The sequence below is a fragment of the Danio rerio genome, chromosome 3, assembly GCF_052040795.2.
Source record: "Danio rerio strain M-AB ecotype USA chromosome 3, GRCz13ab, whole genome shotgun sequence".
In the NCBI taxonomy this organism is placed as follows: Eukaryota; Metazoa; Chordata; class Actinopteri; order Cypriniformes; family Danionidae; genus Danio; species Danio rerio.
The window spans coordinates 11921559-11935798 of NC_141023.1; the positions used below are offsets into that span (position 1 = coordinate 11921559).

Below are 14240 nucleotides of genomic sequence, written 5' to 3' on the forward strand. Positions count from 1 at the left end.
TGTGTATTCCACAAAATAAAGATATTTTAAGTGCCTTGGCTATTTTGTATAACACTGTTGACAGTGCAGACTATAATAAAGAGTAAAAAAATTAATAAAATCTTCAAATTTTGATCTCCTCTGCATATTTTTGAAACTATCTCAGACATCCCAAGTCTCCTGAAAGTTGCATGAGTATTCCACAAATGAATAATAATTTCCCGGATATCGCGCCGCTCCAGCCCGGTCCTTTAATACGTTGCACAACCCTCTCCACCGCATCCCTCCCAGCTTTTCAAATACGTCGCGTGCAACTCACCCCCACCGCTCTTTAGGTAGGCTCACCCCCAAAGCTCTGCCCAGATTACGCAATTTTCCCACAAATAATCCAGCAAATATTCAACTTGTCATTACACTAGGGATTTCCAGGCTTTGGAGTGTATTTAAAGGGAACTGTTTTGATTGGAAGTTTGGTGGCAGCAGTACAGTGCTAAATTAAAACACAGGCACCTTTGTGGACCCATTTATATGTGGATATTTAAGCAGAGAAACATTTTACCATCTGGCTACCGTGACTGAAGCAGTAAAAATAGTTTGGCTACTACTGCTAATAATAATAATAACAACAACACAGCTTTAAAATATTGATCGTCTGTGTTCATAAAAATATAATTAAGATCGGTTCTGCCTTGAAATTTAACTTCTTTCAGCTCCTTTTTCTCTTTTTTTCCCCCACTAGATCCAGTATATGGTTCACGTGTTGCTTTTAGTGCGCTGCCCATCAGTCCAATGCAAATCTTGTGGCCATGAACACAGTTTACAGTGTTATGCACATTTTCCATAAACATTTCTTGTCCTCCTTCAACATAAACTTAAGTTTATATTTGTAAACATTAAATACCTGCATTTTAGTCAAATTTAATTCACTTGATATTAAAACCCCCAAACCTGCTATAAGATTAATTTAAAAGCAGCAGGAAGGAAGTCATATTTCACTAATGAGGGTTCGAGACTTGAGAATAAAGAGATGATTGTTGTATTGGTTGTATTGATGATTGTATTGAGAATTTTTTGCTTAACAGATGCTGAGCTTATTACTAAATATCATATTTTATAAACTATCTTCCCCAACTTGTTGAGAAAGTATAAAGTACATGAAACATGGCCCTCAGTTAGAAGCAAATTCAATACCCTAAATATTTAATATCATTATTAATCTCCTAAATAAGCAAGAATTATATATGAACTGATTAGGTAAATGGCTCCTCACAGTTCTACCATCTATATCATTTCAGCACCGGGAACAGCAGTTTGCAACGATGTACATAGGGCATAAGTTAAGCATCCTCTTTAAGGTATACTTCGGAAACAAGAGGTGCGTCCCAAATCGCATACTTATGCACTATTCTACTCCACGTTGCAGTATAAATATTGTAAGTACTGAATTCACACTGAAACTCTAAAAAATAATAAGTGCACTTTAATAACCTGGAGGATGCACTCATTCAACCGGTAAAACGAAGTGTGGAATGTTGGACACTTCACGCACTCAACAACTGGTGCTTTGCTCAGCGATGGAGCTATCGGGCGCTCATGTTGGATTAGTTTATTTATTTTGGATAGTGAAAGCAAAATTCTCCTACAAGAGTGATGATAGCGCCTCCCGATGGTGAATGCTGTTATACTTATGGCAGGTATTATTTGGCAGTTTGGTCATTTATTGGACGACACTATATATATATATATATATATATATATATATATATACACATAATTTATATATAATTTATATATATATATATATATATATATATATATATATATATATATATATATATATATATATACATACTCTGCTGTTGAGCGTGTAAGTGCACAACTAAATATTGCATAAGTGTATAGTGTGCTATTTGGGATGCAGATAAGGCCTAAAAATGATATACATTTAGTTAAGATGTACCATTCTTCGTAGCCTACTACGAGACAACATTATGGACTGATTTCACGCGATCACCATTTTAAACAGTGAAATCGAGGCTGCGGTGGGAAGAAACCCGGAAGTCTCGCCTGAGTCACACTAGAATGTTGTGTACCTGGATGTATATCTTATCAGCGAAAAGAAATCGACACAAATTTATCCTTTCACTGCCTTCCGAGTGACTCAAAGGTCCGTTCTGAATAAATAGTGAACATAAAAAAGGATATTGGACATCATTTTCAGCTTAGTTAAGGGAAATGGCACTAGTCAGCTAACGTTTTCTTTCTCAAACACACGTTTTAGATGACATTCATTAAACTCGAGTTAATGAACTAATACTTTCACTACATTAGAATTGTTGCGATACCAAATTTCGTTATAGTAAAAAAAACGCCCATTTCCCTGTTGATGGCGCTCTTAAACAGCGCTGATTTGCCATTGTATTCACTTTACCGATGTTAAATCACATGTGGGAAAATGAATCAGAATTATCAACATTTAGGCAGTAGGTAGTGCTGTCGCCTCACAGCAAAAAGGTCGCTGGGTCGCTGGTTCGAACCTCGGCTCAGTTGGCGTTTCTGTGTCGAGTTTGCATGTTCTCCCTGCCTTCCCGTGGGTTTCCTCCGGGTGCTCCGGTTTCCCCCACAGTCCAAAGACATGCGGTACAGGTGAATTGGGTTGGCTAAATTGTCCATAGTGTATGAGTGTGTGTGTGTGTGTGTGTGGATGTTTTCCAGAGATGGGTTGCGGCTGGAAGGGCATTCGCTTCGTAAAAACTTGCTGGATAAGTTGGCGGTTCATTCCGCTGTGGCAACCCCGGATAAATAAAGGGACTAAGCCGACAAGAAAATGAATGAATGAATTATCAACATTTTTAATTATAACCTTACCTCTTATCATTTTAATATAGCAAGATTGGTGCTTTCATAAAACCATAAAAGGGTAGTATAATATATTGCTGGAGGTTTATCTGCTTTAAAATAGATAAGTCACAGTATCTTTGTGTGTCAGTAAAGAGCAGCTTGTTATTTGTCTGTTAAGAAAAGTAGGTAATATCAATATAATAAGTTCACATACAGTATGGATAAACGGTCTTAATCAATAATAAAACAATAACATCGGTGCAAAAATAGTTTAAAACAACATTTGTACTTCTATTACTTTCAACAAGTTTCCTGTTGTTTTAACAGGCTGTAGAAGTTAATGATTTACTACAGGGTGTTATACACATGCTGATGACACTGTCCCAACTACGTAAATATTAACTCGGATTATTATTTTGTTTGGTCGAACAAGGTCCTTCATATATCAGCTAAAACCATATTCTGTTCATCACTTTTGAAGCTCAGAGAGAAAATGGCTGTTGTCGAGTCACTTCTGCAGTTTGCCAGCACAGGCACATTGCTGGGTGCTTTGCTGTTGTTTCTGGTTTTGTATTTAGTGTCATCTGGATCTGAATCTCAGAAAGAAGGAAAAGAGCCACCGGGACCCAAACCACTACCGCTGGTGGGAAACCTGCTGACCCTTGACCTCACAAGACCTTTCGACACATTTTTTAAGGTGAGAGCTCAATCAAATGAAATGAATGGCAGCGTATCATTTCAAGATTTCTTTGTAAATATGCTCCTCTGTTGTCCTCCAGCTCTCCAAAACCTATGGAAATGTATTCCAAGTGTATTTGGGACCTGAAAAAGCAGTGGTCCTAGTTGGATACAAAACGGTCAAAGAGGCGCTTGTGAACTACGCAGAAGAGTTTGGTGATCGAGAAATTGGACCAGGTTTTAGTATAATGAATGATGAACATGGTGGGACTTTTTTTCTACCTCAAACCAATTTTGCAAAACAAACATGTTGCACAAGTTTTCAGTTTCTCATGGCCTCTACAGGCCTGTGAATGTGCTAAATGGGCATAACTACTGATACAATTTAGCATTTGCCACTATAATCAATGAAAAACAAAAAAAATGTCTTGCGTTATGTGGTTGTTTGCTTGAAAATGTTTTTAATCAAGACGTATGTGTAACGAAGGGTCTGACACAGAGGGATCCATTTGCAGTATATTTATTAAACACAGTTTAATAAAGAGCACACAGATGGTACTAGTGTGCGAACTCGCATAAAACACAGTTGTATTAGGTCGATAGGCTGACGGCAGGCAAACACAGAGTGATATAGCAGGCATGGGTCGGAGGCAGGCGGCTAGGATCAAGGTCGGTATTCAGGCTGGGTTCGAGACAGGTGGCAGGCAAGGCAAGGTCGATATACAGTCCGGTTTAGCAACGGGGAAAGCAGGCAAGGAGGCTCAGTAGTGTTTGATGAGGCAGAACAAGACTTCGCACTGAGGTGTGTGTGTGTGTGCTGATAATATGTGAGTGTGTGGCGATCAAGGAGATGTGCTGCAGGTGTGTGGCAATCAGTATCTGAGGATGACGTAATGTCAGTAGTCCGGTGATGGTGACCTCTGCTGGCCATCGAAGGGAATGACTGGGAGCGAGTCGGTGACAGTATGTGTAAGTTCCCAACAGTAGTTGGTAAAAAAAAAAAATTGTTTTAATGTAATTTACTGTATAAGAGGTGATTGACCAGTCTGTTTTTAACCTCACATTCAAAGATGATTAGCAAGCTGAATACCTCAAAAAAAAAAGTATTATTTTTACTTTTTAAAAGGGCCCTATCATACACCCGGCGCAAGGCTCGATGCAATTGTTGTTGGCTAGTTTCAGATGAGACATTTTGATGTTTTGCACCACGTTGTTTAAATAGCAAATGCATTTGCGCTCATATGTGCACTCATAGGCAATCTGGTCTAAAAAAGGAGGCGTATTAAGGCGCATTGCTGGTGCGTTGCTGTTTTGAGGAACTATAATCGACTGCAGAATAGACCACATCAAAGCTGGTCTTACTGTAAGTCCAGCACAGAGCACGTTAGGTGTGCGCCTTGCTTACACATTGCTTAATACACACAGGATGTACAGCAATACCCAAATACCTTCACAAATGAAGGTATAATTTAAGGATTAAAATATGACAAAACATATTATTTTCTAGCCTACATCAATATAAAAACCACTGCCTCCATGCCTTCTTCATCTCGAGGGGCTTTTGTAGTCTATTCATAACAATTTGCTTTTGTAAAGTTGTTAGTATTATTAGCAGTATTATTTATTATATGCATATTTATATTTGTTTTATTAAAAAAAAAAAAGCTTAGATTTGCCTACCTGTCAGGTTTTAGACCCTATAAGGGCACAGCATGTGCATTTGGATATAACTCAGTTTTTTGAACACACTTCATTATTATTGCTCATTTATTTGTTTGCTGGATATTAGAGCTGAATTTAGAAATATATTTGAAACAATCTTTGCGCTTCATAAGCTGAATTAATTAAGGTTGATGGATGTCTGTGCGTACAACACGTTTCGCTATCCATGAGAGTGAAAGTGAAAGTAGAAAATGCAATAGTATCTGGATGCAGCCTTTATGACGCAAGCTGAGATTGCATCACTCAGCGATGCAATGTCAGACACAATGCACTCAATGGAGTGAGTGACGTCACTGTGACGGGTAGGGTTAGGGGTGGGGGTAGGTGAGAACATTAAAAAGCGTTGGATGCAGCCAAGATTGCACTGCACCAGGTCTGCAGCCAGGCCCCTCTCAGAAAATGAGGAGGCCTTATCTTGTCTCGCGCTGTAGATGCTCTAACTGTTTTCTTGCTAGTAAAGCGTTCAGTTTTAACACTTACAAAGTCCGCCATGTAAATAGCAAATGCGCTATGGCACGGCACAACTGACTCTTAAAGGGAATGGGAGATGAGACTCTGATTGGTTGATTCTCAAAACACACCTATAAATCATTAAGAGAATAAGCTCAACCCTGTTAGACCATGCGAAATATAGAGCCCAAAGTCATGCTTTTCTACTGATGTTGTTACTGAGACTCACAGTGGAATGCTTTTGTGTGGATCAGGAATCCTCTTTTCCAATGGAGAGAACTGGAAAGAGATGCGACGCTTCGCTCTCAGCAACCTGCGGGACTTTGGGATGGGCAAAAGAGGAAGTGAAGAGAAAATCATTGAAGAAATTCATCATCTCAAAGGAGAATTTGATAAGTTTGAAGGTACAAGACAAAGATGAACATCTGCTCTTGGTTTATAAGGTCCAGTGTGAAACGGTTTGGTGTTTTTTTTCTTGACAGGGAAGCCCTTTGACACAACTCAGCCTGTGAACTACGCTGTGTCAAACATCATCTCGTCTATTGTGTACGGAAGCAGATTTGAATACACAGACCCTCAATTCACAGAAATGGTTGACCGAGCAAATGAAAATGTTCGGGTTGGCGGATCAATTTCCATGTGGGTGAGTTTAACCAACTAATATTGTAGGCTGTTTTTTAAAATCATTTCTGGAGAATATCTATCACTTGGCATTTCCTCTTTCTTGTGTCTCTGAATGTGCATTTCTAGCTTTACGATATATTTCCCTGGTTGGGTCCATTTCTGAAAAACAAAAGGATTATTGTTGAAAATATTATCCAAAGTAGAGTCCAGATGACAAAGTTGATCACTGCTCTTCTGGAGACTCTGAATCCAAATGACCCCAGAGGCTTTGTTGACTCCTTTCTCATCCGCAAACTGAGCGATGAGGTATGGAAATTTGTAATGGTAGCTTTCACTGAAATAATCAGAAATTTAAGTTTGCAATTTACTAAAGATCTGATTGACTTGATAGCCACTGAGTATTTTAGCTCATTAATTTAGTATAATAGATGGAGTATATAACTGGTTTGTGGATTGCATTTGACAGAAATCTGGCAAGAAGGATTCATACTTTCATGAGGAAAATCTAATGATGACAGTGACAAATTTATTTATAGCTGGTACTGACACCACAGGAACAACTCTGCGCTGGGGTCTGATGCTCATGGCTAAATACCCCCACATTCAAGGTAAAAACTGTTATATAAAGAGTTTTTCCCCAATATCAATCACAAGGACCAAAGCACCAAATATGTGTTGCATTTGTGTGCAGATCGAGTTCAAGAGGAGATTGACAGAGTGATTGGTGGACGTCAACCAGTGGTGGAAGACAGGAAGAAATTACCATATACAGATGCTGTCATTCATGAAATTCAGAGACTGGCCAACATTGTGCCGTTGAGTCTTCCACATAGAACTACCAGTGACATTACCTTCAATGGATACTTCATCAAGAAGGTCAGCCAGAAGAATAAATGCATATAAATCATGGATAAGACAAATCATGTTCAGGACATCAAGGTTTTAAACATTTCTCCATTATTCTAGGGAACTACAGTTGTTCCTCTGCTGACGTCTGTTCTGAAGGATGAAAGTGAATGGGAGAAACCAAACAGCTTTTACCCAGAACACTTCCTTGATGAGAAGGGCCAGTTCGTCAGAAGAGATGCTTTCATGCCCTTTTCTGCAGGTACAGTGAAATGTGAATATGAAAACTACGTGTTCTTAATTTTTTGAAGAGCAAAGAATACTCTGCGCTAAGTAAAGTATACAATACAGTATGTTTTCTGTAAAAATCTGTCAACATAACAATAAGAATCTGATCACGGCATCAGGAGCTTCACTTAAATTTAGCCACCCGGGCTCATTGTGGAAACGTAGCCCCGCGGACGTTTCTGCAGACCGCGAAATACGTCCCGGGTGGTACGTATTCGAGCAGTTTTTGTTTTCGCGGATCCGCGAGAGGCCGCTGTGCGCGCCTTTTCGCGTCTCGAGCGCCTCTCAGGAGCGCGCGCCGTTCGCGCCTGCGCTGTTCTCGCGTGAAAAGCCGCTGGAGGCCGCTGTGGAGCGACTGTCCATCTGACTGACTGGCTGAACGACCAAACGATACCCTGTTTTTAAGCCAACGAGTGCTATGTTGCATTAAATCTGTACTGCAAATTTGTGCCATTGTCACCACCTGGCAACACACTTGCTGCCGATGACAGAAAATCAGTGAGAGAGTTTGGACCTTCCCACCAAGCTACTGAGGTAATAACTGGCAAGGTTATGTCAGTAAACTGATGGGCTTGAAAAATAGATATTTTCTGTACGGTACGTTTAACTCATGTACAGTAATTTAAATACAAATTTAGTCATTTTAAACTTTTGGTTTGATACTTGGACATAACTAATGCCAACAGCTGATGCCTTTAGGATGCTGAAGAAAATATATCCTATTAACTAGTGTTTTAAATCCATGATCCATACCAATATAGCCAGTTGAACAGCCTCTCTCTTTCTCAGGGCGCAGGGTTTGTCTGGGAGAGAGTTTGGCCAGGATGGAGCTCTTCCTGTTCTTCACGTCTCTCCTTCAGAGCTATCGCTTCACAACTCCACCTGGAGTGTCTGAAGATGAGCTGGATCTCAAAGGAATTGTTGGAATCACGTTGAACCCATCTCCACACAAGCTGTGTGCAATCAGACGCTCCTGATCCAAGAAAATATAAGTGGCCATTAGAACAACATACAAAAACAAAACAACAGCTCTTTTCAGTATGATTTGGGAGCTGTTTGCACTTGTTTTACTTTTTGAAAAAAATGTACTGTAATCAGCAAAAGGTGGAACCAATTACTGAACCTTTTGTTTTAAAAGACTCTAAGTATAATCCTTCAATATGCACTAAACATTTTGAGAAACATTTACATATCGATAAATAAAGTTGCAGATTGTTTGATTTTGGAAGCAATACTAGACTGCAAAGCTCCACTTGCAGGCCTATAAATAGCTTGTTTCCTTGTTATTTTATAAACTTGTCATTGCATATTACAGGGTTTATACGGTCATGGAAAGCCTGGAAAAGTCATGGAAAAACAGAAAAACCCACAAAGGTTTGAAAAAGTCAATTTGTTTAACAAATATCTGTATACTTAAATTAGGGCTGCACGATTGTCATGTTCACCAGCGAACAACCACCAGATGTCGCTGGTAAACATTCACACACAAACATTCACACTCCTTGAACAACATATCTGCCATGTTAGGGACTACAACACCCAGTCATGCCACACACACTCACACACAACCGGTTCCAAATCCACACTGATTGCACTCTCACAGCTGAAGACACTCACACATTGATTATTTGGACTATTTAAATCCCTCTTTTCCACACACATGTTGCTGAGTCTTGTTCACTGTAAAGTAGCATTACAGCGCGTTTTCCTTGTTTTGTTTTCCTTGTTTTGTGTTAGTTAGAGGAGTGGTTCTCTAACAATATATAACAAATAAATCACAAGCATGGGTAAATAAAATATAGTGAAGATAAAAGTGAATTCTAGTTTTCGGGTATTCACTATTCAGGTACAGATATTGAATAATCACCACTGCATAGTCTTCATTGTGTGTTATTTAATCTTTATTAAAGTTACAAAACATTTCTTGTGGCCGGATGTTTTAAAATTTGAAATAATGAAATGTTCACACAGTCACAGGCCTTAAAGGGACAGTTTACTCAAAGATTAAAATATACTGACTATTTACTCACACTTCACTTGTGTCAATTCTTTTTGTATTTTTTATGTGTTCATTAAAAAAAAAGAAAAAGAAAACTCAACATTTTTGAAACAAGTGAAGGGTGTCTCTTTAAAAATGCATGCAGATGATAAACTTTTACTCCATTATGATTATAATCCCACCATTGCTTATCCTGCGATGTGACTTGCGGATTGCGATATCGATGCTGAAATGATATATCGTGCAGCTCTAACTTGACTATAGGTTAGTTGTCTTTACTTATTTTCTGTCCCAAAAACTTGCTCTCACATTGTTAGTGCTGTGTAAGCATGATCAAAATCTTAACAATATTAATAATGTTAAATTTAAACAAAATGGTTTGTTGCGTGTTCTGTGATATGCTGTAATAAATTTGAACGTCATCATTTTTCTTATTATTTACCATGTATGTAGATATTACATGAAACATTACATCATAAAAATATGCTTGAAAGTTCTAGAAAAGTCTTGAAAAAGTCATGAAGTTTCAGTAGCAAAAATAAACCTTGATATTAAAGGTGATATTATTGATATTGATATTATATATATTTTTAATATTCTGGATATTTTTATATTTTAGGTTGCTTTATATAAATGCTTCTGCTAAATGCATAAGTAGGAAATCTGAAGGTGACCAGCAATGGAAGAGCGAAAGCAAAGTGTGTAAAAAGCTGTAGAACTCGGCAGTCAATTTAACAGGTTGAAGCTAATAAAAGCTATCGAAAAATATTCATACAGTATGTGATCCATAACACTTGTTAGAAGACGCGTGAAACCTTCGTAAACCAACTAAAAATGATTGAGCAATTCCAGCATTTATTTGTGCTTTCATTTTCACATCCGTTGTTATATTAAGTTTATCATTTTTTTATGAATTATTTGTAAATATTTAGGCGACACAGTGGCTAATTGGTTAGCACTGTCACCTCACAGCAAAAAGATTGCCGGTTCAAGTCCTGGCTGGATTAGTAGGATACATGCAGAGCTAGTGTTTCTTCCTATACCGATATACTTCCGGTGAACGGTTAATGTGACTTTTTCAAGTTCATACACTTGCTTTTACAGCATCGATTTTGTAAGATAATTACGATACAATCAGTTAAATAGACTTCAGCATTCATTTAGTTGTTGAAGCCTCAAGCGAGATAAAAAGCCACGCTGATCAGCAGGCGAGCACAGAAATGCCATTAGAAAAACTGAAGTAAAATAAATTTAAATGCTTTAAAGACATGGTGCTGAAAAATGTAATTTAATGCAGTGTTTATTGTACATTCGGAGACCCACTTTAGAGCGTATATCATTTAGGCAGTGAAGATCGTTGATTTTTGTTAAGAAAGCACACGTGCCAATTTTATAACGGCGTACAGTTCACTGGAAGCGTTTGACCCAGATTACTGACAAATTAAAAGTCCTTCTGCATGCTTCTGTATATACCACCGTGTTGGCATATCTGTGTGGAGTTTGAATGTTCTGCCCGTGTTCCCGTTGGTTTCCTCCGGCTGCTCTGATTTCCCTAACAGTCCAAAGGCATGCGGTATACTGTAGGTGAATTGAATAAACTAAATTGGTCATAGTGTATAAGTGTGTAAATGTGGATGTGTCCTGGGTTGCAGCTGGATGAGCATCTACTGTGTAAAACGTATTCTGGAAAATTTGGCAGTTCATTCGGCTGTGGCGACCCCTGAAAAATAAGTGACTAAGCCAAAGGAAAATGAATGAATGAATGAATGTAAATATTTACATTTTGTTGTCAATAATTAATTACATTGCATGATTAAATCATATTTATTTTCATTTTAGTTTTAAATGGGCTCTTGTTAAATAGTGGTAATTATATTGTACATCAGTTTAGACCAGCTTGTTTTTTTTACTGTCTATTTTTACAAATAGATAACATTATAATATTTAGTGCATATATAAACCAAAAGGCAACTTTAAATCACGCAATTGTATATGTCTGTACTGTTTAAATAACAAACCTGTCATGTTTTAGCCTAACGATTCACTGCAGGGTGTCACATACATGCAGTACATGCTTTTGTAAGCACATCATTATTCCCATGGATCTTTTAAAATATTTATTTTGTTTCAGAAAAGCTCCCTCCACCATTCATTACCTATAAGTTTAAAAGTGAGAAGCTCCGAAAAAAAAAAAAAAAAAACTGAAAAAAAAAAAAAAAAACTGGCCAAAGTTGGACACTTTGCAGTTGTGTTTTTTTTTTTTTTTTTTTTTGCTTTTATTGGCTCCATAGGTCAAAAAAAGGGCACACAGACACCAGGACCTGAAACACATTTTACCGTATTAAATTGGTAATGGAAACAAATATGCGTTTTTAGCATTGCGTTTGACAGATATCTGGTAAGAAGGATCGTATACTTTCGTGAGGAGAATCTTATGATGAAACCCAAGGAATTACTCTGATGATTTGCAGTCAAACCCAAGACAAAAACAGTTATATGAAGAAGTGCATTTCAACATTGAATACATTGTAGAATTTAGGAATTGAGTTGAAGCACACAATTGTGCTATGCTGAGCAGAAATAATGCTGCTTAAGTAATTTCAGCAAACAGTTGTCCAAACTTTGCTAAATTATTGGCAAATGACATTTTTCTCCACTAAATGTTTCTAATGTGATGGTGTCTTTAAATGCAGCTTCTTGAAAATGGCTGCTCATATTCAATGATGAATTAAGCTAACGTTACATGAGTCAATTTAGGCCAAACTATAAACTATAACGCCCACCACACCCCAAACCCCCTCTCCTTCATTGCTGAAGTATTTCTTTTAGACAGGTGATGTTCAGTTTTAGTCACGCTAAGCTGATGTAGAGGTTGTTGTTATGAATGGGTTATATGCACAGAAGTGTTGTTCAGCCACTGAAATTTTCCGGCGAAAGATTGATGTGACAACAAAACATCAGTAAACAGCGCTATTCTGCCTAGCCTGCTTTACAGAGATGGGGTTGGTTTTATATTCACATTGGTTAATTATTGTACGATGACAACATGTAACGCGCTTCCTACACTGTTTACCATGTTGCTTTGAATATTCAGTCTGAAATAGCATGCATGTATGGCTTAGTAAGAAGTGTAAAATTACAGTATACAGTGGTCGCTTTAGGCCAAAGTGTGTGAGAGAGTGAGACCAGCGATGCTTGCATGCATGAAATATTGCACATTATGGCAGGTTTTGTTTGCTACATAACTGAAAATGTTTTAGATATAACAGCTTTTCGTTCAGAATTGTAGTTTTATACTTAGATAGCCTACGAATGTGAGCCACTTTAGACAGTTATGTGGCACTGGTGGTATTCCTTTGGCCCAGACAAAATGAATGTGAGCCTGAAGTGGCCCATCTGTACAATGGCAAAGAGGGCCAAAGATTTTAATTCATATATGGGCCATTGGGCCTTATGGCAAAATGTAATTTGCATGTGAGCCCAATGTGACCCGTGTAAAAAATGATAAATTTGGCCCAAATGACAGAGGACAAATGTGTGTCACGTTTTAGCGTGATCAAAACAAGAAACAAAAAGGTGCGGATCCAAGTGCAGATTATTTATTTACAGTGCAACCAACAAGGTGATAAGAATACAAAGTAACAAATAAACGACAAAACCAGAAACTAAATCAGAGACGAGGCTCAGGAATAACAAACTCAAACAACTAAACCTAATTAGAAAACAGACTAGACAAATGACACGCGAACTAGACTAATGCAAAATACAAGAACAGGATCAGAATAACAAACTCGGAATCTTGGACTTACTCGATACTCGGACAAGGAGTACAAACGACGCGATGCAAGACAGAGGTGAAATGGTTGTATAAATAGTCCAGATAATCATTGGTAACACAAAACAGATGTGATGACAGGTCAGTGTAGGTGTTCCGTTGTATCCACATGGTATGTATGAGAATGTAGTTCTTTTCCTGGTACGCTGTAATGCCTACAAGTCCTAGTGCACTACAGCGCCCTCAGGTGGTCACTGACGGATGTGACAATGTGAGCCACAATTGGCAAAAATGTGGCATAGTTATTTAAGGGTAATCTGGGTCTAAACCTAAAGTGGCTCACACGTGTAGGTGCAAATGTGGCCCAGTTATCTTAAAACATATGTGGGCCACTTTTGGCAAATATTTGGCACAGTAAGCTCTGGCTGTTGCGGCTGTGAGCCTAATGTGATCCAGAGAAAATATGGCAAATGTGGCCCAGTTCTTTTAAAATATATGTGGGCCACTTTTGGCAAATATTCAGCACAGTAAGCTATGGCTAATGTGGATTTGAGCCTATAGTGGCCCAGAGAAGATATGGCAAATGTGGCCCAGTTATCCTAAAACAAATACGGGCCATGTTTGGCAAATATTGGGCACAGTTAGCTCAGGCTAATGAGGCTGTAAACTTAAAGCGGCCCAGATGAGATATGGCAAATGTGACCCAGTTATCTTAAAACGTATGTGGACCACATAGACTAAAGTCACCATCATGGAGAAAAGTGTTTGCTTTAGTTGGGCTCATAGCTCTGAACCTCTTAATATAAATTTTCTTTTGAGCTGCTGTAACTTTTAAGAACTTTGCTTGAAAAGTTTGTTCATCATTGCAAACAAAATGAAGTGAGGCACAACCTGAGATGAAATAATATAGTTCACTTATGCTTACCAATGTTTAATCCATTATTAGAAGTAATAGGCCAGATCTGGGCCAGAATAAAAGCAAACTGTGGCCCGAAATAGAGTCAGTTCTGGTTCATTTGGTTGGTTTCTGGCTAATAC

At 38.1% G+C, this 14240-nt stretch overlaps 2 protein-coding genes across 4 annotated transcripts in view; one reads left to right on the forward strand and one right to left on the reverse strand.

The window, feature by feature from the left end:
• The window catches only part of pdgfab (platelet-derived growth factor alpha polypeptide b), a 679118-nt gene that overhangs the window by 449099 nt on the left and 215779 nt on the right, over positions 1-14240 (reverse strand). The gene's annotated exons all lie outside the window — the stretch shown is intronic.
• cyp2k21 (cytochrome P450, family 2, subfamily k, polypeptide 21) lies at positions 3305-9849 on the forward strand. 3 transcript variants are annotated; one of them, XM_087243994.1, is made up of 9 exons: positions 3305-3517; positions 3600-4467; positions 5925-6074; positions 6153-6313; positions 6421-6600; positions 6761-6902; positions 6986-7170; positions 7261-7402; positions 8218-9849. In XM_087243994.1, exons 3-9 carry the CDS (start codon positions 5960-5962, stop codon positions 8403-8405), a joined length of 1113 nt encoding a protein of 370 aa, XP_087100120.1. In that variant the 5' UTR covers positions 3305-3517; positions 3600-4467; positions 5925-5959; the 3' UTR covers positions 8406-9849. The 3 variants fall into 3 exon arrangements, with proteins under 3 accessions (XP_087100120.1, XP_087100118.1, XP_087100119.1); XM_087243992.1 differs by having other exon boundaries at positions 3600-3762; XM_087243993.1 differs by lacking the exon at positions 6421-6600 and having other exon boundaries at positions 3600-3762.

Excerpts from the sequence above, each read along its gene's own strand:
- cyp2k21 (XM_087243992.1), top strand. The coding sequence starts at position 3,314 with ATGGCTGTTGTCGAGTCACTTCTGCAGTTTGCCAGCACAGGCACATTG. Across the intron at positions 3,518-3,599 it reads CTTTCGACACATTTTTTAAG|CTCTCCAAAACCTATGGAAA; the intron begins GTGAGAGCTCAA and ends GTTGTCCTCCAG. Across the intron at positions 6,601-6,760 it reads TCCGCAAACTGAGCGATGAG|AAATCTGGCAAGAAGGATTC; the intron begins GTATGGAAATTT and ends TGCATTTGACAG.